This window comes from Triturus cristatus, chromosome 3_1, assembly GCF_964204655.1.
Source record: "Triturus cristatus chromosome 3_1, aTriCri1.1, whole genome shotgun sequence".
Taxonomy (NCBI): domain Eukaryota; kingdom Metazoa; phylum Chordata; class Amphibia; order Caudata; family Salamandridae; genus Triturus; species Triturus cristatus.
In genome coordinates, this window is record NC_140583.1 from 608,211,231 (window position 1) to 608,237,544 (window position 26,314).

The 26,314-nt window shown below is 44.8% G+C and overlaps 1 protein-coding gene across 2 annotated transcripts in view; it reads right to left on the bottom strand.

Moving 5' to 3' along the window:
* ADAMTS17 (ADAM metallopeptidase with thrombospondin type 1 motif 17) overlaps positions 1 to 26,314 on the bottom strand; it is a 957,220-nt gene that overhangs the window by 160,059 nt on the left and 770,847 nt on the right. For both annotated transcript variants that reach the window (XM_085644533.1, XM_085644532.1), the window contains 2 exons: positions 21,119 to 21,276; positions 5,023 to 5,182 (listed from right to left, as the gene is read on the bottom strand). In XM_085644533.1, the coding sequence (XP_085500659.1) occupies positions 5,023 to 5,182; positions 21,119 to 21,276 (318 nt within the window). The remainder of the gene's footprint in view (positions 1 to 5,022; positions 5,183 to 21,118; positions 21,277 to 26,314) is intronic.

Consider the following 26,314-nt stretch of genomic DNA (forward strand, 5'->3'; position numbering starts at 1 on the left):
AATCAACAACGTGTAACGTACAGGCAGCTGGTTTGGCCACAGAGGTCAGAGGTGAATGAGGATTATAAAAACAAACAAAAAAAGAAAAGAAAAGAAAAAAAACTGCATGGTTTTATATTGGTTCTGCAAATTTATTTATTTATTTAAAACATTAATAAAGCGCAATGTAACCATACTGGTATCCTGGCGCTGGTAGAGACTCACCGGAGCTCAAGGGAAGGGAAGGAAAGGATGGGGAAGGGAAAAGCTACAACTGAGATAATACCAAGAGTGAGAAGTGCTACAATATAAACAGAAATAACTTTGTCAAGAGACAAATTTTCAGTACTTTTCTAAATTCACAAAAGATCTCATGGGGGCAAGAAGCTGATTCCAGATGTAGGATGCCCTCACATTAAAAGCCTGTCCACCGTGTCTAGCCTTCCTAAATTTTGGAATGCACACAAGGCTGGCAGTGGCAGAACGAAGGCACCTCCTAAGGGATTATATTTTTAGTCTCAATCAATCAATCAATAGTAACTTCATTCGATCTTAGGCAGGAAGATCATAAAAGTACAGCATAATACACATATTCAGTTAAAAACAAAAATACATCACATATATTTTTAGTTTTTTTTTCAGGGGCATTGGTCCACTTCCTCGGAGGGCTGTAAAAACAATGCAGAGGGATTTAAACGTTATACGCTGCCGCAGCTGAAGTCAGTGCAGATCTTTTAAGGCCATGGAAACAGATGGCCTCCTTGGTCTGTTTAAGGCCAACTTCGCAGCAGAGACCTGGACACTGCGCAGTCTATTTAGAAGAAACTCTGGTGCTCCTAACAGAACAGCATTACAATAATCCAACCTGCTCACAATAACACTAAGAATGAGTAATTTAGAATTAGGAAGTAACAGCGGGAGAATCTTCCGAAGACCTTGAAGTAGTGAAAAACATGTGCCAGCAACTTTATTCACTTGTGTTTCCATGGAAAGTTTATTATCCAACGTAGCCCATAGGTTATGGACAGATTCGGAAGAGGATAACCCCAGAGCAGAAGGCACAGGCCAGAAGTTCGAAGGAATTGCAGTTTGGTCTTTGCTTGTGGAGCAACACAAGAGCTAATTTGTTCCCCATTAAATTTGAGGGAATTAAGATCAAGCCATCCTACAGTTATGAAAAGTAGTGACAGATGCTGGTTGGCCGTTGTCTAAAGACAAAATTAATTGGGTGTCATCTGCAATGTTAACCACTCTGAAATTATGAGATTTAATGAGAATGATCAGAGGTCTCAGATAGATGTTAATCAAGACCAGACTCAAAGCTGAGCCTCGCGGAACTCCGTGATCCAAATTCTTAGAGTCAGAAAAGTATGTGAAAAGAGCAACTGCCTGACAGCGTTCAGATTAAAAGGGAACACATCCAACTATATACGGTGCCACACACATGGATTGAAGAAAGTCGATCCAAAAACGTACTGTGGTTCACCGTATCAAATGCAGCTGAAAGACAGCTCATTGGCCGCCGTCATTCCGCATTCTGAGTTCTTCCAGTGCCACAAGCAAGGCAGATTCAATGCCATGATTCAGCCTAAAGCTAAATTGCTCTCCTTCAAGGAGGAGATTGTCTTCCACAAATTGACACAGTTTCCGGCTGACAAAACGTTCCAGTATTTTAACTGGATAAGGCAGGAGAGATATTGGCCTGTAATTACGGAGGATTCCCTAGTCCAGGGAGGCTTTTTTAGCATAGGAGTAAATATCACCTTCTTCCAGTCTGGAGGAACAGTGCCAGATTTTAGTGACTGACTACAGAGTTGAATAAGTGGCAGAAAAAGTTCATCCACTAGCTCTTTCCAGACCCTATGGGGTACAGGGTCAAAAGGAGAGCCGCAGGAGGTAGACATTGCGATGGTATAAAAGAGATCCTCTGTTAGGGATTCATACAATTCAAATGTATTCCCGTACTGAGGGGGATCCTTACTAATAGGGGAGGCAACCTCACATCTGGGATCATTTAGCATATGAGGTACACTAATAGTCTCCAGGATCTTGCTGATCTTGTCCTCAAAGAAATCAGAAATGTTGTCACAGACCTCCTATGAGGATGATACTGCCTGGCTCAGGCTCTCTTGATTAGAGCTATTACGCAAAATATTAAAAACCTTTTTAGCTTTTGGTTGCTATTTGGGAGTTAGCGCATTCGTTGCGTGTTATTTGTCATTTTTTTCTTAGGTCATCTGTGATTAGTGAGTAGAAAAGAGAGGTGGCCCCACCAACCAAGGGGACCAGGGCACTGCTTGACAGTAAAGGAAAAGTTGTCCCTTGGAAATGAGAAAGAGCTCAGATTCACGCAAACACAATTCACTCAGGCTCATAAATCCCTGCAAGCAGGGAGTGCACATACACTAGAATCACTTAACTAAAATACCACCAGGCCCAACAATGTAGTGTCAGAGGCTTAATTCATATAAAAAAAATAGGCGCATATTTTAAACATTACACGTTACATCTAAAAACCTTGGTTGCCTTGCAATTCATAAAAAACACAATATATCTAATGGGCAATAAAAACAATTCATAAGACACAATACATCCAATGTACATTTAAAACAAACACGTTATATTGGTTGAGACAATAAAGACAATATGTCGATTTTTAATAGGGAAACATTTTACACAAAGATATGCAAGGAAAAGAAAACTATGGAAACCTAACAGGAGACCCAATTGTGCAGTCAAGGAGGTACTGTTACCTGATCCAACTTCTCATGTAGAGTTCATATCATCATTACTGTCCAGCCTGGTTTGTTACAGTAATTTTTCTTGTGGTTGGATTCAGTAATTTTTCAACAGATGCGTTTCGGTGGTTTTGGAATTATAAATCCCACCTTCCTCAGGACAAAAGGTGTATCAGGGATTAAAACCTCCCTCTTAGAGGAACTACAGGTAAGTCAGATCACTCTCAGTGATGTGCTTCCCATTGACATCAAGAAATTAATGCAGCAAATGCTGTGTCAGTCTTTTAACTGCCAGAACGAAAGGTTCCTGTCCTCTGTTCTGAGAAACAGGTTCCTATTTACCATCAGGTATATAATAATTTTAGGTCCTAAATAGACCGTAACGCATATCCCTTATGAAGAACGAGCAATCACTCCCGGTAACTTCAATGGCCAGAGATTTAACAATTCACTGGTTCCTGATTGTAGATATAAGGGGACTCATAATGCCAGCAGCGGGCCCGCCTCCTCTGTGCCTAGGTCTCTGCACTGGGTGTCGATATACAACCTGTGTCAGCTGGTTCTCTCGTCTCAACGATAGTGCCCCTTCCATTTCCAACGGACTATAGGAGGCGGGCCCGCTGCTGGCATTATAAGGCCCCTTATAGTGCAAATTGCAATAAGCTTTGTCATAGAGCCTGAGAAACTAAGACAGACTGTCTGAACTTTGCATCAAAAACCAACACTTAGTGAAAGCAGCTGCAAATAAGGGTAAATGTGTAGATTTCCTCCAGAAACCATTGCATTACATATGCTGCAGTGCACAGAACACAACTAATGCGTCTGACTTCTGCAGTATTCTCCGCAGAGGGATTTGTACTGGAAGTGTTTGCATCCAGGGCCCCAGGTCCAATGCACTGCACTGTACACTTCCCACTGCGCCATGTGTCATTCATGGCAGACTTTTTGTGCTCCAGCACAGGGGATGTCACCAGCAGCAGTGCAAAATTGTAGCTATGTCACTGCTTTGTGTTTTCCTCCTTATGCAATGCAGCGCAGCAAATTTGGATTCTGTGCTGCGTTGTGTGAAATCTGGACCTAAATATCTTGGTGGACAGGGTAAAGAAAATGTATTCCCTCTCCATTAGGGTAAACAGGAAAAGGGGTGGGGGGGTTTCCCATCCACCCTTTCATTACTTTAGAGCGCTTTGTAAAATGAAGAGGAAATGTGAATAACTAATGCAGGAGACAGGTGTCAGCTGCTTGGAGAAGTAGTCTCTGTGCCTCCTTCTTCAAGGTGAATGGGGTCCCCAGAGACTGCCCAGTAGAGAGACTCTCTGAGACCATCCACTGCCTCCCACATGCAGCACCCACATGAAGACCAGCAAAGCTCGTCTAAATGTACTGAGTGTGTGCTCGAACAGCTCTGGTTTAAAACTCTCAATCTGTTGTACAAGATTTGTGCTGTGGGGGATGGAGCGGGGAGGGAACCCAGCATAGCAAACACTCCATACTACTATTTCCCCATCCACCTGTGAACTATGGCGGTTGGGTACTTCCACTGAAAGTCAACACCCACCAGTCACTCTTGGGCAACAATATGGCAGAAGCCTCCCCTTGCTGGAAGACCCTCAGATACCCAAACGGAGGCTTCAGCAATAAGGCTCATTTGGATTTGGCAAGTTCTTGGTCTGAATGCATAGTTTTGGATATAGTTAGGCAGATTGTGGTTTTAGAGATTTTTAGACTAGTTACAATTTGAAAACATTAAGGTTTTTGCAGTTAAAATTATTTGTTAGGTGTTCACACTGGCTGTGGTTTGATTGATTTCTCAGATGCTCCTATTTGGAAAATATTCTGGGTGGTCATAGGAAGGTAGGTTTATTGTGTCTGTGACTTGGAATGATTTTTATAAAGGCCATGGTTGTTTTTTCGGGTTGGCTGTCATGTGACTGATGTTGATTCTTGTACCCATTGTTACATTTGATTTTATTGCAATTCTAGAGAAAATTGTGGGGAAAAAAGTTGCAATATACATATACCAATTGTCACGTTCCTTGCCATAGGTAAATCTGTAGTTTCTATACTTAACCCCTTCAGCGCTGCGCAGATTACCGCGCTGTGCTGAAGGTTCTATTGCGCGGGCGGGGCCATGACGGAGCGGTTCCGTCATACGCACAGCGCAACCGATGCGCATGACGGAACCGCTCCGTCATGCGCATCGAAGGGGTTATGTACTGTTCCACAGTATGTATTGCTACACAGAGTGGGGTCGTCTTATGCTGCCTTTGTAATCACCAGGTAGTAATCGGACTGAATTTCCTACCTCCTCCACACTGCACACTGCATCCTTCCCAACCGCTGTGCGTCCAGATGTACAAAGATTCCTGCTGCTTTTCAGGTTCCTTCTGCATCTCCTCTGAAAGGTTTACTGGGATGGTGTATTCATAATGAATGCCATAGTTTTGGTCATGGAATAGCAGCACCTATTGTAAATTAAATGAAATACTGTGAGAGAGATATAAACAATTAAACCACTCATGCAAGTAAATCAAGGTATTGAGGTCAGAGAAGCCCATTGGCAAACGGGGGAAGGTGGGGTAGAAGCAAACCAGACTAAGGTGAGTCAAGTGTTACAGAACTCAAAACTGCAAACACCATGACCAAGTACACCTATCTTACAATCTTGTCTTACCGCAGATCACTTGATTCGTTTATTATTAACCAAATCCAAATGATCAGGACATCACCCTCACATTCTCCCTCCTCTACCCTCAAATCTTCATTTATCCATTCCAAGTCATCTCTCATTCTAGCTATCTTTCTCAACCTTCCCTCCCACCTCAACGGCTGAACTGGACCCCCATACCCCTCATATCCAGACATTCCTACATCCCTGCTGGTCCCTCTGCCTCTTAAATCATTAAAACTCTCTCCTCTATTATGTCTAAGGCTCCCTGTTTTCCGTTTTTATGGATTTTTACAGATAAATACAGACAGAAAACAATGTGTTTTCTGTCGGCATTTATTTTTAAAAGTGGATAAATACAGAAAATGTGCTTCTTTTAAGTGACTCGTGCTGTCTTTCATGAATTGTAGCCCAACAGCTGAGCAGATGGACAGCATGGGAAATTAAAAAACAGGATGAAATTTCTTTAAATAAAGGCATATGTCACCATACATTTGTAGTATAATGGTGATATTTAGTGGATGTATAGCTACGCAATATTTGACAGCTTAAATAGCTAAATCACGACAGACATCAAAGTATGAGTGTGCGATCAGTTATATATGGAAATGTACTCTTTTGCAACTTCATTTATACACAAAACACAAGATAAATATGGATAAATACAGATAAAATGGGCAAAAAATAAATATGGATAAATACAGACAGAAATGGTAAAAAAATAAATACCATAAAACCGGGAGCCCTAATTTATGTCACATATAAAGCATGTCGATCAGTCCCTACTCTGTCACCTCTACTCCCTGCTTCTTAACCAGTATTGTCATCCCACTACGATAAAGCAGTCCTTTGCATGTCTACCCTCTACAACTATCAGTCAGGCTGCCCTCCCAAAATACCAGTTAGTCCCCCCCCCCAATTGCTTCTTGGAGAACAAGCTGTGAAAGAGAAGTATTTTTAGTCTCGCTGAGTGCCTTACTGTCAGAGAACTCTGCAACGACTGGAATGGCACCTTCACCAAATGCACTCCAACGAGCCTGCATGCACATGTCCAACTTCACCACAACAATGACTCCTCAGTCATCAAACTGCTTGGTCTCTCAGTCACTACCAATCACTGCAGGCTGCTGATAACCACTCCATGCACAGAACTCATTTGTATGTATTCTCCTAGCATTTCTTCACCCTTACCAGACAATCCTACTGTGCCTTCTGGTCTACCTATATACCCATACCCCACATGGGTATTAGTCAGCATTCTATAAGGCTCTGTCCGTGTGCACCCAATTCATCTATTACATAGCCCAGTTAGGCCGTAACTCTTTACAATTTGTGTTTTTTTCCAATCGGTTTGCTGAAGGCATTAAAATATTTTGGTTATTCATTGCTCTTACAAATTTACTCCCAGCTTAGCCTTTGTATCGCTCCATACGGCACAGCTACGTGCTTTGTAACACACAACCACACCACACAAGAAATCATTAATTGTTCCTCATCAAATGCACCGTCCTAAACCCATTACATCTCTTCACCACCCATTCAGTTATCCCTTTCACCTGCATCCTCGAGGAACAGCTGGTCAGCGAAGCAAGACTCCGCAACTTTATTGCCACAGTCTTCATCTCTGCTTACCACCTTCTCAGCATCCGCAAAATAGCCCCTACATTATATTTCACTCTTCCACGACCCTGACTCAGCAAGCAAGACAACAGCATCAGCGTCTTTTGGAAACCCTCTCAAAGTTTCTATCAATTTATAAAATTCCTTAAATTTGCTACCCAATAGTTCATTGTTTAATCTTCTCAAACCCCTCTCTGCAGGCTGGCACCTATTACAAGCCCTTTGCCCAGTTCCTCACTGTAGTATATGAATCCATCCATGCCCTGCCCCACTCTGTTGCTTCCTTACATTGTGCTAGTCATCTGTGTCTGCATATTGGTCCAAACCCTTTTGATCTCACTACTCACAAATCCCACTATGGCTCCTTGCTCTCTCTTTTGCTCTGGGTCAAAGTCTGATGCTGAACCATAAGTCATAGTCTTCAAAAAAGAGTGCTGCAGATGCCACTTGCAACCACCTGCACAAACTAAGTAGTGCTCATGTGTTTATGATGTATATGCTTTAATTGTCTAATAATGTCATGCTCACCTTGTTCCTTACTAAACATTGGGCTTGCATCTAACGAGCCCATATCTACCATTTGAGGTGACAACTGTTCATTATTTCTCTTTGAGGTGCCCGGCAAATAAAGCACACAGTCACCCAAATGCTGGTCCTAGAAAAAATAAAGCTGAAGAAACTCAGCACGATATGTGCCAATGCCCAATTTGAGCAAGGAATAGTTGGCACTGGATTGACCGTGAGAAAAAAAGAATACATCCAAACTTTGTGCCGCAAATGCAACATATCCTCTGTCGGTTGCTTAGTGTGCCAAGAACTCTGAATTGTGCTTTACTTAGCAAAGAGCATTACTTTCGAGTTCAATAAATGGCTGCTCAATGTTAGAAATGGGGGTCTCTAGTTGGCAGAGGTAGGTACCTTTGTCCAAATAGGGACCCTTGCTTCTAGTCAGGTTAAGGGGGCTACACCCTTTAGATAACTCCTGAACACCCCCTCGGTAGCTTGGCACGAGCAGACAGGCTTATCCAAAAGGCAATGTGTAAAGTATTTGTATCAACACACACAGTAACACAGTGAAAACACCACAAAAGGACTCCACACCAGTTTAGAAAAATAAAATATCTTTAGCTAAACTAAACAAAACCAAAACAACAAAAATCCAACATACACAGTTCAATAGGCTTCAAGAACTTGTACTATAGAAAACTATGGATGCATGACTTTTACACAAAGTACCTGTAGTTGCATCAAAATTCACAAGACAAAACTGCCACAGAGTCAGAAACAAAGATACGTGTCAAGTCCTGAGATCTTCGGGAGGCGATGTGACAGTCCCGCTGCATGCAGAGAAAGGGTTGCTTAGAATCCGGTCTGTATGGGGAGTTATGCGTCGATTCTTCGCGACGATTCCAGTCCACAGGTGATGCATCGGGAAAACTTGCTGCACAGGTACGATGCATGGAAATACGGGATGCGTCGGCGATCGATGCGGTGGCGTCAAGCGTCTCTCAGTCGGTTTTCTTCTGCTGTGATCCCTCGATTTTTGCAGCAGCAACAGGCGCTGCGTCAGTTTTCGCAGCAGTGTGGCGATGCGTCTTCTCCTCAGTCTCTCCAGCTCTTCTCTTTGGCAAAGGTTCCTCTTGAATTTCAGCAATGATCTAAAGTTCATGGCTTCTAGGTCTAATACTTATACCCCAAAATGTCTTTGATGTCTTTGTGCAAGGGGCTCTGAGCCCAGTCCAAACCAGTTCTGTCCTCACTGGTGCAGCATGAACCCAGGGGTTGGAGACAGCAATGTGCAAGGGAGAAAGGCTCCATTCAGGTGTAAAGCAAATATCCTCCCACCACTCTATATGCAGCCAGGGTCTATTCAGCTCAGGGCTGAGTCATCCAAGAAGGGCCAGGCACACCTCAACCCCCAAGAGGCTGTCTACAGGGAATACACATCCTCTTTCTCTGTCACACCAAAACCAGATAGTAAATCCACTAACAGGCAGATGGTTGAACAAGAAAGCCACTCTCCAAAAGTGGTATTTTCAAACACACAATTCAAAAACCATCTTTACTAAAAGATGTGTTATTACATTTTGAGATCAGGGATACAAAACTCAATTTCTCAATCTTATCCATGTGGGAAGATATGCTTGTGAAATGTTACAAAGCATTCCCCATTCGTGTCCAATGGGCAAGATAGCCTTACAATTGTGAAAAACGAAATTGGCAGTATTTCACTATCAAGACATGTTACACACATCAGTACATGTCTGACCTTTCACATACACTGCACTCCCAGTGCGGTACCTAGGGTCTACCATAGGGGTGTCCTATGTGTAAGAAAAAGGAAGGTTATGGCCTGGAAAGCGGGTGCATTTGCCAAGTCGACATGGCAGTTAACAAACTGTGCACAGGCACTGCATCTTTTCAGGGATACTCATGTGGGTTGCAGAAACAGTGCTGCAGGCCCACTAGTAACATTTGACTTACAGGCCCTGTCACACTCAGTGCACATTACTAGGGGCTTACCAGTAAATCAAATATATCAATCAGGGAGAACTAATCACAATACCAATTTACATAGAGAGCACTTGCACTTTGACACTGATCAGCAGTGGCAAAGTGCTCAAAGCATCTAGGCCAGCAATAACGAAATCCAGGACAAATACAGGAGGTAGAGGCAAAAAGTCTGGGGAAACCACAGCAAGGATGCCAGGTCGAACTCTCAAGGTCTCATTTTTGCTTCCTTTCTTTAGTGATTTACTGACCATCGAAACTATTCTATGATTTAGAGGCAGCGGTAACCACACTTGGACATGCGTATATCCATTAGCACAGCACAAACCTTCAGAGTGCCTGCCACATACATGTTTCTGCAGCTTGCAGATCAAAGCCTCAAACACCAATCTTGGATTCACCAGATGAACACCACTTTGATGGATGATAGTTAAACCTGCTATATAAAGTGCTCTGGAGCTGTCACGAAGGGGTGGATTATCAATACATAACATATGCAGACAATTACTGTTCAAAAACTGAAACCATCCTCGGGAAAAGCTATTCGTCTGCAAGTTCAGAGTAAAGCACATACAGCTGGGTGGACAAAGATATTCTTTAATATGGGCTGGGAATAACGTTTCCACTGATATTCACATATAAATACGCAGGTTTTTGTTTGATTACAATTCGATAAATCCGAGACACATTCAGTATTCTGGGGTAAGAGAAATGAGAATCGGGAAATACTACAGTGATTTCCATTCAATCAAAATGTCGTCCGACATTAGAACTCAGGAATTCCCTTTTCAACAGTCAAGAACTCAGCCAAACATCCACATCATCTTTTTTCGTGCAAGATGACTTCAATCCAATTAAATTTCACTGAATGAAAATCAAAATTTCCTGGATGGCACGGAAATTATTAATTTTATTTTTTAATAAATGTGGTAGTCTGTAACTCACAAAGAATTGTGGTAAAAACATGTGACATCAGCACATCTGTTCCTCCATTAAACTGTGCCAACAATGTGAAACAACAGCAAAGGGATCATGGGTGAGGTAGCTTAGTGAGTGGTGCAATGGCCACAGAGTCTGCATGTTAAATGTAGGTCAAACAAAGGTAATTCGATTTCTGGCATATCAGACTCTCTCATCATCCTTCTCATGTTGTGAAATGGGTATCAACAAGTTTGGCAATTAAAATCCTGTATTGTGTACACTAATAATAGAACAAATCGGTATTTATTGTACTCCAGGTTTTTGACTTCTGACCATTTTGCAACACTCCAACATCTTTGAGGTAAACGTCTATGGAGGCACCAACCAAATCAACCACCATTGGAAGGTGGTAGATTTGGTTAGAGGCCAATAACACAGTTATCAGTTCTTCGGACGATGGGTTACATCTGGTGCACTATGGGGGCCCCTTCTTGCATCTAGAGGGACCCACACTGGGCATTTTTACTGGCTAATACCTCCTAAATGAGGCGTGTCTTCAATGCTTTCTTCAAGGCTGTGGACTGGGCTTGTTCCTCATATGCTGAAGGCTTCTTCTAAGCGACCAATTCTGCATTTTCAAATCTAAGGTTTAGCAAGGGATGTAAAGAGGTGCTAAGCTTGGCAGGCATACTAGAGCTTTGTAGATGTTGCATGTCAATTTGAATTTTATTGTTTGCCCCTACAGTAGATAGGGAAATTCTCTCGATGCAGGGTTTATGACTCATGGCTTATCTAGATTTAATCAGACTATTCCTGCTTCTAGACTGTGCAGTGCTTGGAGATTTTGAATGTCTCATTCCTCGATTCCTCACTATAGAAACGTTGCAATAGTTCAGCTACTGCAGAACCAATGACCTCAGAAATTCAATAGCGTCTCTCTCTCAGGTGAGATGGAACCTTTCTTACCATGGCAGTCAGAAATTGCTATTTCTCATGGCTTGAATGGCAGTTTAGTGTCACAACAAATTGCAAGGATTTGCTTTTTTATGTTAGGAAAGGGTTGTACCCAGTTCCTGTTGTCATTGAAGTGAACAAATAGTCCCTCTGGAAATACCGGTTACAAGGACCTCTGCTGTTGCATGGCTAAGGCACTGGCTACACTCTTTCGTCTTAGGTATATATGTCACTAGCAATTGGTGACTTTGTCTTAATGTTTCAGATTATTGCCTGTCGAGTGTGTAATTTGGTGTCATCCATGTACATTTATATGTTCAGATGTTGATCCATAATTAACCGGGCCAGTCCCCACATATACATGTTGATGAACAGCGGTGACAGCCAGGAGATTTGAGGTAGGGTTGTTTATTGGCGAGGATGTAGAGCTGCTTACCCTTTGGTGGATATAGGTAGTGAGGAATGACCAATATCATATAGGACTCTTCCGGTGATTTCTACTCACTTTTTTTTTCCATCCAGTTGGATTTTATAAACTGTGGACAGGATGAGAAGGATCAAGATTTCAGATGCACAAAATGTATTTCACATCTGCGTATTCCTGAAAAGTGTTGTGAAGATTACATGATGTTTGATTGGAAAGTGTTGGAAACAGGGCAACCGGGTTAGCAGTCACCAGGTTCCCAGCACAATGGTAGCTTGGCTCGAGCGGTTGGGGGTCAGGCACCGTGTTAAGCGTACGTCACACCCTCACAATAACCATGCGTTCATCCGTTCCAAAAACAACACTACACCGTAAAAATTATGGAAGTCAAGATGAAAATATATATGTCTTTATCTTATTTTCTCTTAGTTGCAGGCTTCACATCATAAATACAATACAATAGGATTTTCTTTCAAAAGAGCAGGTCAAATAAACAACAATACTTCGAGGTTTCAACAAATAGGTTCAGGTCATAGTTAAGCAAGGAATAAATAGAGGTGCAATAAATACAGATAGCAAATAAATACAGTCAGACAATAAATACAGTGCAAGAATAAATTAGTGGAAGACAATAAATTAAGCACCTTCAATAAATAAGGTAAAGCAATCAATGACAGTTACAGATCTGTTCACTTTCATGAGGTAACTTGGTCTTACTTTGCCCATATACAGCTTGTGGACATTTGGGTGGCATGGGGGTGTCCCACCTAGATTGGTCAAGGCTGGGGCTTAAGCTGAGGCAGAATGAGGATAACCCAATGATCTGGCCCTCCAAACTACACAGCCCCTCACAGATGTCACTGCACCAGTCTCAGTTCACCCCTGGCTCTCCCAGGCTGGTTCTAACACCCCTCTAGCCCCTAGAATGGTCTTTTAGGGCTCCACGGGGCCTTAGACGCCCCCTCTACCACTTACTGTCTCTTCCTCAACGATTGGCTCCGCTCGGCGCCGTGTCGATGCCGTGAGGCGGCTCCAGATCGATGTCGCTGGGCGGCCTCGACTCGATGTCGCTGGGTGGCCTCGACTCGATGTCGCTGGGCGGTCTCGACTCGATGTCGCTGGGCGGCCTCGGTTCGATGTCACCACTATCGGCTGCGCTTGGCGCCGTGTCGACGCTGTGAGGCAGCTCCGGATCGATGTCGCTGGGCGGCCTCGGTTCGATGTCACCTTCCGGCGTCGCAGGGACACGGTCTCCCCGCTTCCGGGTGTCTCCGGAGTGCGATCTCCACTCCCGACCTCCGGCGCGCTTCACCTCAGTTTCCGGCGACTCCGGTGGGCGGACTTCACTCCCCCGTCGACGCCTGACCTCAGGTGACTCTCCACGACCTCCGTCGGCGCCCTCACCTCGACCTCAGGTGACTCTCCGCGACCTCCGTCGGCGCCCTCACCTCGACCTCAGGTGACTCTCCGCGACCTCCGTCGGCGCCCTCACCTCGACCTCAGGTGACTTCCTGCTCGACCTCCGGTGCCTCTCCACGACCTCCGCCGGCGCCCTCTCTCGACCTCTGACGGCTCCGGGTACGACGTCTGCTTTCTATCAGCGCCGCTTCTCTACCTCAGGCCCCAGGTCTCCAGGCTTCTCGACGTCAGGACTCCAGGAGGACACCGCTGAACAGGTCAGGAGCTTGCTGTTTTTCCTCTTTAAGGCCTGTTCCAAATGTTCAGATCCTTAAGATGGTTCTTCTGGTCTTGGTCCCACACAGGGCTTTAGGCTGGGCTGGTCAGTAGGGACTAGCATCAAGGGTGGGTTTCTGGACCCCACTCCAAGCACTGGTTTCCACCCCTGCTGCCTTACTCCGACCTCCTTCTATCTCTGACCTCTCTCCTCTCTAGTCAGATGCCAACTGCCTCTCTAAGATGGCCTCCCAACATTCTAAAACTGCCTCCCACTATCCCAGGATTCTAGAATGTTCCAGAAGGTTCTAGAAACCTCTAGTGAGTTCTGGTTATGTCACAGGTGACAATGGGTGGCCACCATTTTGTGTCTCAGGCCCTCAGACAGAAGTTCCAGGGGTAGGGAAAATGGCTCCCTGACCCTGCATCAACACTAACAAGTCTGGTGGTTCCCAAAAAGGAAAAATTATAACAGGGTTTGAGGCAGAAGTGGGACAAAATAAATAATGATGAGGAGGGACCACCCAAAGGGCTGACAGGTCTAACAGAAAGAGATTGAGGAGTAAAGAGAAGTTTAATAGAACAGATATCTTCCATGATTCCTTACATTTGTAAGAGATGAAGGTCATCCAGCTTAGGCCGATTTCAGCTAAGCATCAATAGCATTCTTGACTATCTCTCTTCTTGAAAACTGACATCAAATGTGGGTCTTTATATAACAAATCCAGTTGGCCGCACACTGCTCGTCACACCAGCACCGTGAGAGGTATTTTACCTTTAATATTTTGGCAGTCTACTTGGCACCCCACATACCTACCTGCTCCCTGCTGACGAGAGGCAATTACCTCGAAACACGTGTCCAGGGATGGCATTATAGTGACATACTCGTGGCATAGGCGTACTCACCGTTGCTACTACATTATCCAGAGTTCTATGGGGCTATTTGCTGGTATGACGAGCAGTGTGCAACCTACTTTGTTTATGTATTTAAGCTCCCTCGAGCGATTTGGGCTGACGAGCCTTGGTTCCGCACCTGCGCGCCGTGAGAGGTATTTTACCTTTAATATTTTGGCAGTCTACTTGGCACCCCACATACCTACCTGCTCCCTGCTGACGAGAGGCAATTACCTCGAAACACGTGTCCAGGGATGGCATTATAGTGACATACTCGTGGCATAGGCGTACTCACCGTTGCTACTACATTATCCAGAGTTCTATGGGGCTATTTGCTGGTATGACGAGCAGTGTGCGACCTACTTTGTTTATGTATTTAAGCTCCCTCGAGCGATTTGGGCTGACGAGCCTTGGTTCCGCACCTGCGCGCCGTGAGAGGTATTTTACCTTTAATATTTTGGCAGTCTACTTGGCACCCCACATACCTACCTGCTCCCTGCTGACGAGAGGCAATTACCTCGAAACACGTGTCCAGGGATGGCATTATAGTGACATACTCGTGGCATAGGCGTACTCACCGTTGCTACTACATTATCCAGAGTTCTATGGGGCTATTTGCTGGTATGACGAGCAGTGTGCAACCTACTTTGTTTATGTATTTAAGCTCCCTCGAGCGATTTGGGCTGACGAGCCTTGGTTCCGCACCTGCGCGCCGTGAGAGGTATTTTACCTTTAATATTTTGGCAGTCTACTTGGCACCCCACATACCTACCTGCTCCCTGCTGACGAGAGGCAATTACCTCGAAACACGTGTCCAGGGATGGCATTATAGTGACATACTCGTGGCATAGGCGTACTCACCGTTGCTACTACATTATCCAGAGTTCTATGGGGCTATTTGCTGGTATGACGAGCAGTGTGCGACCTACTTTGTTTATGTATTTAAGCTCCCTCGAGCGATTTGGGCTGACGAGCCTTGGTTCCGCACCTGCGCGCCGTGAGAGGTATTTTACCTTTAATATTTTGGCAGTCTACTTGGCACCCCACATACCTACCTGCTCCCTGCTGACGAGAGGCAATTACCTCGAAACACGTGTCCAGGGATGGCATTATAGTGACATACTCGTGGCATAGGCGTACTCACCGTTGCTACTACATTATCCAGAGTTCTATGGGGCTATTTGCTGGTATGACGAGCAGTGTGCGACCTACTTTGTTTATGTATTTAAGCTCCCTCGAGCGATTTGGGCTGACGAGCCTTGGTTCCGCACCTGCGCGCCGTGAGAGGTATTTTACCTTTAATATTTTGGCAGTCTACTTGGCACCCCACATACCTACCTGCTCCCTGCTGACGAGAGGCAATTACCGGGAAACACATGTCCAGGGATGGCATTATAGTGACATACTCGTGGCACAGGCGTACTCACCGTTGCTACTACATTATCCAGAGTTCTATGGGGCTATTTGCTGGTATGACGAGCAGTGTGCGAGCTACTTTGTTTATGTATTTAAGCTCCCTCGAGCGATTTGGGCTGACGAGCCTTAGTTCCGCACCTGCGCGCCGTGAGAGGTATTTTACCTTTAATATTTTGGCAGTCTACTTGGCACCCCACATACCTACCTGCTCCCTGCTGACGAGAGGCAATTACCTCGAAACACGTGTCCAGGGATGGCAATATAGTGACATACTCGTGGCATAGGCGTACTCACCGTTGCTACTACATTATCCAGAGTTCTATGGGGCTATTTGCTGGTATGACGAGCACTGTGCGACCTACTTTGTTTATGTATTTAAGCTCCCTCGAGCGATTTGGGCTGACGAGCCTTGGTTCCGCACCTGCGCGCCGTGAGAGGTATTTTACCTTTAATATTTTGGCAGTCTACTTGGCACCCCACATACCTACCTGCTCCCTGCTGACGAGAGGCAATTACCGGGAAACACGTGTCCAGGGATGGCATTATAGTGACATACTCGTGGCACAGGCGTACTCACCGTTGCTACTACATTATCCAGAGTTCTATGGGGCTATTTGCTGGTATGACGAGCAGTGTGCGACCTACTTTGTTTATCAAATGTGGGTAGGTTGCCTTGACCAATTCTGACTGCTTACTATTTAACACCACATGGTGGGCTTAAGAATACCTGCAAACCACTTTATGCTTGGAGTGAGGGCCAATACATTATTTTCTCACAGGCATTGAACAGGTTGCTGGATTTTGGTACACCTGTAAATGCATTTCCACTAATCCTCAATAAGCTATTTTGACATGTGCTGGTTTGAAGTGAAGTCACCTTTTAGGTCTCAATTTTCTGTAACCTATTTTCTGTAAGTTTCTATTAGTGTTAACTTTTGTGAAAGACACCTTTCTAAACCAAGACAGTCTCTTTATTTCCCGAACAACACAACCCCATTTTACATCCATAGATATGTGTATTAAAATGCCACAGTATTCCAGTATCTAAATAATAATACCAATGAACGGCCTTTACTTATCTAATATGTAATGTAACTCATTGTGTCTGCCCATTTACTGCAACCAACCCAGCTACATACGTTGTTCCTGCACTGCCACATCCTTCCAATAGCACTAATTAAACATTGCATTAGCCATGTAAACAGAACATTTCGCATCTTGATTTAGAAAGGTATACACGTTCAGTATATTCTATTCAAAATAATATTTGGAAACAAAGGAGCTGGTGCAGCTGAGGAAACCCAGGAGCTCATGCAGCATTCAAAGATGTGTGCTGAGGCACAAATGATGTCTGACACAGTAAATAAGAGTTGAAAAGGAACTGCCGTCCCATCAGGGCTGAGGGAGCCTTCCAAATGCAGGACCATCAGTCCATTTACTCCTTTCCCAAATTCATTGTATTTATTTAATGATTTGACCAGACACAAGAGGAAATGTGTTACAAGAGCCTCTTTACAGTGCATGTTCTCCATCAAAGGGGTGTGGGTAAATGTGCAGAGACTCCATATTTCGCACACCTCTATCTCTCATTTTAATGACTCACTCGCTTTTTCCAGTCGAAGTCCAATAAGGTTTATGCTTTTGTACCTCGTGGTCTAAGATAACACTGAGGAAATATTTGCCATCTGAAAATATAATTTTCATAACTTAAAAGGGGTGTGGTCCTTGGGGGTTACTTAAGTGGCTCCACAGATGCTAAATTTTCAGAAATGCTCTGTAATGCTCCTGACCCCCAGGGATATCCTGCAAAATGCGGCATAACAGCAAGAAAGAACAAGAGAACAAAACCTTGTGGCAATAACGTTTTCCTCAGCCGTTTTATGTCTGGGTGGCTGAAAAGAAGCATCAGTTCAGACGACCATCACTGGCCCAAAGAAATGGAAGGAAGACGCGTGCTCCTGTATACAGCGGGCTGAGCCCTAAGCCACATTTATGAAGGATGACCAGGACAGACTTGATGTTGTACTCTTTGGTTACTTTCCACTGCCTCTCAGAGTTCGGTTTCTGATGCTTTCTGGGTGGTCTCCATATAGTATTGTCTGGTGGCCTTGAGGGATAAGGGTCTCCTGGGTGGACTCTGTATAGTGTCTTACAGATAGATTAACTGTGTCTTGAATGGACTGTAACCTCTGTCGCCTAAGGTAAACACCATAGTGCACATCCGTTAGTGTTTAGTGTTTAACAGTGATCCACCACGTTGCAGTTCGGTTGCTTCTGGGTGAACGCCATACACCACAACCTTTGGGGTATACCAGGGCCTTTTGTAGGTTACCTCTGTGTCCCTTAAAACGACTACCACACAGCACATCTTTTCAGGGTTTAACAGTGCCTCAAATGGGTTGCTCCTCTGTCGCTTCCGGTTGGAAGCCACACTTCAACCTTTGGGAGTTAACAGAGCCACAACAATCCTGTAGATTGTGAAATGCAGTAAGTAAGTGTGCAAGCATGGATGATAGTATGACGGGGTCTGCCGAATGCATGGCACATGGTGTGGCAAAAGTAAAACAACCTGATAACTGTGCGATAATCACCATGACAAACTGTACCAAAAGCACAACAACTGACATTACAGTGTTTACAAGCAAGTTATGTGTGGTAATGAGCATAGCAAAGAGTACCAAATGCATGACAGTGTTGACAAATGCATGAATATTGTATAACGATCAGCATAACAAACCGTACCAAAGCATGACAACTGGCAATGCAGGGTGTTTATTAACTGCGGGATAACTGTGTGATAATTAGCATGACAAACTGTAATTCTTGATGCATAATGAAATTTCTAATGTGGTAAGCATCTCTCTCAGTAGCCTACTACTTATTTGCAATGAACTTCATCCCTTACAAGAGCTATTAAGCAGTATTTAAGTGCCCATACCATAAAAGCATCCCTGAGTTTTTAAAAGCACAATGACCGGCAAGGCAGCACCTACCAGCCTTTAACCATGAGGACATGAAATGAGATTATTCTATGCCATTGACATTTATGTACTGCACATGGCATTTGTTTACAATAAAAGTAATGATATCAATTTTAAGGTATTACATAGCTGTTTGCCTAGCACAAAGCAAAATACTACAGCAATTTACTTACCATTGCATAAGTTGCAAAGCAAATTTTCGCAACACTCGGAGAGTGCTTGCTAACCCCCCGGTTTATATCGCGGCGTTTTGCAGGAAATTATGAAGAGAATTCGAACCATAAAATGGCGTATTGTAGACACCCGCCCCCAGTGGAGGTGGCCGTGATTTCAAATTAAAACTTCCATCTTGCACCTCCCCAGCTCTCGGAGCTGCAGTTATAGTAAGTTCAGCCCGTGCCCCATCAGTCAAAGCCCTGGGACTGGGCTCTCCTAGTCAGGGGCATACTGCTAAATCAAAGGCGCTACTACTGATCAAGGTAACTACGGAGACCCATAACTAAGGCTTGACAACACAGCTGCCCCAAGAATAACAACTGTGATAAAGTCACCCGTTTGGAGAAATGCCCAAAACACAACTTTTAAGGGGAGCTTTATTATCGCAGCTCAGCGCTTTGACAGGCTGGAGCTGGGCGCCATGTGAAAGCAATTTTCTTCAGCTTTACAGCCACGTGTAACACAGATTATTTTCCAGGAGCATAACGAGTTTCGAATGGCGTTCACAAACGCAGCTCTGACTCTGAGGGACCGGCTCTTCCAGCCAACTGTATTCCTGCATTGTTTGTACAACCGTTTCCTACTGAGGGGAACGGACGGGTCCGCTTCCCTTTGGTACTGGCGCGCGCGCACAGAGTAGACACATACGCACGCACTACGCACGCATCACCATGAAAGCAAGCACAGGGAGCCTGGGGCGGAAGCCTTCTCGGTGTAGCTAGTTCCTGGGTTTAGCAGGTACTGCAAAAATCTATGTATAACTTGTACGTCACAGGTTCAAACTCAGACAGAGGTTGATTAAATGCGTTCCATTGAGGTAGGTATTAATAATACCTACTGGAGAAAATTCAATTTATGGTAAGTATTATAAAAATTGTGCATCTTATTAAATCCAGGCTCCAGCATTAAATAAACAGATGGAAATTTAACAAAATTCTTGTGGACAGTGTCCGGTGGGTATTGTGTCCCTTTATTCCCATTCTTCTCATAGCATCTACAAACTTGCATCTGCTGGCAAACTTGCCCATGCTTCACACCTTTGTTTGAGGTTCAGACCAACATGCTTTTCACTCAATGTGATTTTTAGTTCTGAGCGCTTGTGTGATGTTCAACGGATAGGCCGCTAGTCCTAGTTGTTGTGACTCAGACGCAGGTATTTCTAGTTCCTATTATTATTCAGGCCCTCGTTTACTCTTTGGTGGGTCAATCGGCTGTGCCATTTAGCGAACAAGCCGCCATTTTTATAGTTTACTGCCTGTGTTTTTTTGTTGTTGTTTTTTTTTTTTTACTTGAGTGGCTTGCTGTCACCTCTATGCCTGGAGCGGATTTGTTGAGACAGCAATGGCAATTCTGCAATGCGATGGTAGCATGGCAAATCTGTTTTTATTTTCAAAAGACAAAGCGGGACTCCGGAAAGTAAAAACCATAATGTGCAGAGAGTTATCTTCCATTACCAGGGAGAGTTTTGGTATTTTATCTCCCAACACTATCATGTTGTATAGAGCTCTGTGAAAAAGGAAATTTACCCAAATGCAAACCCACAACCTCGCATCTGCAACCTATTTGTATCCACACTTTACTTGTACTTTAAACGTTTTTCAGTGACTTAGGTATTGCAACTGTTTAGCACTGTAACCTAGTTTCTGGTCTTGAAGCATCCTACTGGATACAAGTGGTGCATTAAAAATCACCAAATATGAAAGAATGAAAAAACAGCTTTTCTAAACTGTTTAATTCAGCCCCTTTGTGATGAGCAGCAATGGGCAGAGCTCCAACAACTCTGCTTGGATGCTCGTGTATAGCAGTGGATGCTTTTTGTCGCAATCTAAGAAAGAACGGGGCACGAGTTCGACAGTAGACAACAGTAGAGGCTTTATGTGATGCATAAGCAACTAGCCCACTTCTGAAACTCAATAAATAAACAAAATAAACAATCAGAGAATAGTAAATGTGTGTATTTGCGCTTGTGGCAGGAGAAGGGAAATGCCATCAATGGAGAGACATCATATGTGTGAGACAGCATTGCAGATTCCACTCTAGATGTAAGTGGTGCAAATCATTGATCCATCGACCTCTAAAAGAAATATTTACTTGAATTAAACAAAGGAATGGTTCAAATTACCATGAGGTGCAGAGGTGACTTGGTTGGTCCCTTAGCAGAGATCTTCTCCCACAGTCCACGTCTGACATAGCGGACAGTGGTGCCAGCGATCTGGAATTCTCCAGGAAGTTCTATTTTCCAGTCACTGTTAATGGATTTCTTGCTAGAATCTTTCAGGGCTGGACAAGAGGAAAAAAAAGAGTAAGGTAATACATCAGACCCTGTTAATCAAAGCACTGCTGTGCTTGGTGCAGCTCTGGCTTCGTGCAACAGGTGTTACAAAAGAAATTATAGATTCCAAAAAAGAAATGTTTAAACTATGGAATGCTAGATGGAGCTTAAGGGCTGCCTGCCAATGTAATGGGCACTATAACCATGGTAATAGGGCAAATATTATGCAATATTAGCACAGCCCAGTGAAAGCTTCACTAGTGTTTAAGTTATGTAGGCCAAAGGTGAGGAAGTGTTTTGCTTTCCTTGCAAGAGCTTGTTCCCTAATGATGGTGCCGCACTGACTAAATTTCATCCAAACTTTAAATGAGAAAAAGCAGGTGAGGTTGTGTCCTAGTAGATATAATTTCCCAAAGACACTTTTCACGAAGGTCCCATGTTTGGGTAGTTATCCAGTCGAAAAAGATGGGCCCTGGTTAAGAGCGAAACTGAGGCACACCATTGGCACCTGTGCCCACTCCTTCCATTTTACCACGTCAGGAAGGAGAACCCGCTAGCATTTTAAATACATGCAAATTAACAGGGTCTAGCAGAGGCTAAGTTTAAAAAGGATATCTTTATAAAACACTATTTAGCACCATAATGATGGGAGGCATGTAAATCCCTCTTCACATCTATCACATTTTTTCAAAATTATGTGTGGTCTTCGTTTTTTTCAGTCCTCCCTGCCTGAGCTGGCAGTGTTGGCACTGCATAAACCTTTAAGGGCCCAACCACAGATTTATCACATCTAAGTGTCAATAGGATGTATTTATTGAGGGTGTTTTACACAAGGGCTGCAATGTAACATTTGTGGTTAGTTTTGAGTGTTAGCTCTCTATGCAGATGACAAACAGATCGAAGTTCTAGTCGAGACGCATAGGGTTTCCAATTGGGGGGGCTGATCCCTCAACAGAGGGAGAGTTAGTCACAGTCCGATCTTCTAGTAGCTGCTGGCTGTGGCTAAAATTCCCATTCTGCGTGAACTAGGACTTCTCAAGAGCAGGCTAAGCTACCAGTAGGAAGCACTTCATTGAAATTTGAGAACTTCTTATTTCCAAGCGATAAAAAGAAGTAGCACTTGTTCTCTTTATCAGATCCCTGCTTCCTAATTCTTTTGAAGAACTCTGGTAGGGCGTGCATTCAAGTTACTAGAGTGATACCACCTAAGCTTCCTTGAGCTTTTTGGGCTGGTATGGCTGGCTGTGACCAAAGGTGAACACCCCCTATTCCTACCTTCCCCACAAAGTCCATGAACATCCAAGATCCACAGAGTGGTTAGCTGGACAGACCTAGCAGTAGATCTAGGTTGACCTTCAAAGGAGGTTGCTCTCATTCTGTGGGTTCTATGACTGCTAGACCATGAGCCAAGGTCCACCAGCCTGCTTTAGAGTCCAGCAGGGACTTCCTCAAGCCAGTTGTGCGCTCCTACGAAGACTATTGGCTTAAGACAGCCCTATTGACCATCCCTTTAAGATGCTACACTGGGTCAGCCTTATACAACTACAGTTGAACAACTATACCTAGGTATTTCAAATGATTTTGTCATAAGAAGCTTTCAGACTCCTATAGCAGGAATTGCAAACAGGGGCAAGATCTTTACACATGGGGACTTTTCTGCATACATATAGCCTCCAAATTTCACATTCATGAACACACTCATAAACTGGACAAAAGTGTCCACGTTGCATTTATACAATACAACTTAAACATTTAACTCAGTTTCAAATTAAACACACAAGTGTACGTATTTAGAGTCATATTTATATTAATTTTAAAGCTATTAGTCGCTTGGTGAGAAGGTGACTGCACTTTTCAATTAGGTTATCCTAACAGAAACCATAGCCACCTTCACGTAAAATGGCATGAACATGAGGAAATGCGCTCATTTTATCACTTCTCTTATTTTATATGCATTTATTCACATTTATTTTCTTTGACGGTTTATGCGACGATTACTTTACCTACCACTGACCATCAGAGACCCATTGCCTATTATCTAGATAAAAAGTGTATCACCTTAAAGTTGATGAAGCAATGTGTGAACCTCCAAAACCGTATTGGCTTATTTTGCATGGAAAGAAATCCAAGCTGTTCTTTTGAATGATGGTGTTTAGCCAACGAAATACCGCTAAAGACACCACTAAGGACACAAAGCACATCACGCCAATCAGCTCCCAAAGCCTGTAGCCTTAGTCGTGTTGCAGATTGCTTTTCAATTAAACTGTACTAAATAAACGTATTTCCTGCAAGAACCACATCTGTTCAATTGTTCAGGTAAGTACCAAATCTCTGTGATTGGAATTGTTACTTAAATCATAGCATTCTATAGCCATAATTGGCCACATCAGACAACTGTGTTTACCAAGTAAGTTGGCCATTTTGCAAATGAGAAGTGGGTCACGCATGACCAACCAATAAAGAGCTGATGTGGGTTACAGACTGCATTAGTGAGGTTTGGCACTCTAATTCTGGAAATCTAAATAAACAACGCTTTCAAACTCTGATCCAAATTCCCCTTAACTGTCAAGATCAGGAACCACCATCTTGAGATCTAGCACTCAAACCTTCGGACATGTGTGCACTAACTAACCTCTTACGGTAAAAAGCCATCATATTGGGCTTAAAGGTGGGATTTACCTTACATTTAAGAAGACACATAGTGTGTCAACTCCCATGAAGCCTTGCAGGTGTTATTTCAACATATAAATGAATAAACATTGAACGCTTCATTTTCAGAATGGACCTGGTATGTAAATCACACAAAAGATCTAAGACTCTCACAAAAGACCTCTTACAATGGCAAACGTCTACCAGTCAATGGTCCTAACATATTAGACCCCTGCTTGCTAACCTTTCCACAAACATACTCACACCGTGTTACCCCATAGTAAAGCGGAAGCCGTCTAATTGAAACAGGAGATAAGCTTGAGTACTGCATCAGGACCATATATAAGCACTAGGAGTATCTGCCATGCACGAGAACTACATTGCGCCACACTGTAAACCCAGTGTGGCGCAATGTCATCGAGAAGACCGTCAACAAGCAGATGGCCGCCTTCCTCGAGACGAACGGATCCCTCGACCCCTCACAGTCCGGCTTCCGAGCCAAACACAGCACCGAGACCGCCCTCATCGCCGCCACCGATGACATCCGAGCCCTGATGGACAATGGAGAAACAGCGGCCCTCATCCTCCTAGACCTCTCCGCGGCATTCGACACGGTCTGCCACCGCACCCTAGTACGGCGCCTCAGCAACATCGGAATCAAGGACAAGGCGCTGGAATGGATCATCTCCTTCCTCGACGGAAGAACACAGAGAGTCCGCCTACCACCGTACAAATCAGAGGCCTCCGAAGTCATCTGCGGCGTCCCCCAAGGATCATCTCTGAGCCCCACCCTCTTCAACGTCTACATGAGCCCCCTCGCGGCCATCGTACGCAAACACAACCTCAGCATAATCTCCTACGCCGACGACACCCAGCTGATCCTCTCCCTGACCAACGACCCCGCCGCCGCCAGAGCCAACCTGCACGAAGGGATGAAAGAGGTAGCCGAGTGGATGACGACCAGCCGCCTGAAACTGAACTCGGACAAGACGGAGGTTCTCATCCTGGGCTCTTCACCCTCCGCCTGGGACGACTCCTGGTGGCCTCCCGCCCTGGGCACCGCACCCAAACCGACAGACCATGCACGCAACCTGGGCTTCATCCTGGACTCCTCCCTCTCCATGACCAGGCAGGTCAACAACGTCTCCTCGGCGTGCTTCAACATCCTACGCATACTTCGGAAGATCTTCTGGTGGATCCCCACAGAGACCAGGAAGACCGTCACCCAGGCCCTCGTCACCAGCCGACTGGACTACGGTAACGCCCTCTACGCCGGTACCACCGCCAAGCTCCAGAAGAGACTCCAGCGGATCCAGAACGCCTCAGCCAGACTCATCCTCGACATCCCACGATCCAGCCACATCTCCGGACATCTGAGAGACCTGCACTGGCTCCCCGTCAACAAGAGAATCACCTTCCGCCTCCTCACCCACGCACACAAAGCCCTACACGACCAAGGCCCGAGCTACCTCAACAGCCGAGTCAACTTCTACGCTCCCACGCGCCACCTCCGATCAGCCAACCACGCCCTCGCCGCCGTCCCCCGCATCCGAAGAGCGACTACAGGAGGAAGGTCCTTCTCCTACCTGGCCGCCAAGACCTGGAACTCCCTCCCGACCGACCTGCGCCTGACCCAAGACCACCTCTCCTTCAGGAAGAAGCTGAAGACCTGGCTATTCGAGCAGTAGCGGCACCCCCCCCCCCCCCCCCCCCCAGCGCCTTGAGACCCTACGGGTATGTAGCGCGCTTTATAAGTGTCACTGATTGATTGATTGGTCTTATATGGGTATGCAATATAATTTGAATATATACTGATACTGTACACTACCCGTTGCACTTTCAGATATATGAAGCGCCTTCACAAATAAATGGGTGATTCTAATTCACAATGCAACAGGAACAAACTAAAGCGTGACTAACATGCACATGCCCGTGAACTGTGTAGTTAAGTACCCAGCTTTGCGTGATACATGGAAGACCCACATGAAACCTGATGGCTGAGGGCGCCAGAAGTGTATAAATCAAAAGAGACGTGGACCACTTGGATTCCAGTCCCAATGAGAGATCTGTGTGTGCCGGTCTTCCTTTTGCTTGTCCCCACCATATGCCATTCACTTCAGGCCATCACACTGGGGGTAAGGTGGTGACATGACCGGCAATGCATGCTGTGCCTCACCTCCAAGGACAAGAGCTTCAGCCCCCTGAGTTCCTCTGCCGCTGCCTGCAATTCCCGGTGCACAGTCGATGCACCATGGACCCGCACAGCAAGAGGGCTCTCGGGGGAGCCTTCAGGGAGAAGGCCGCCAGTGTGGGGCACAGGCACCACTTAGTGGCGTACATCAGTCACCACATTCTGCCCCTCTTGCAATCTGAAGCGACTGACTGACAATGACCGAA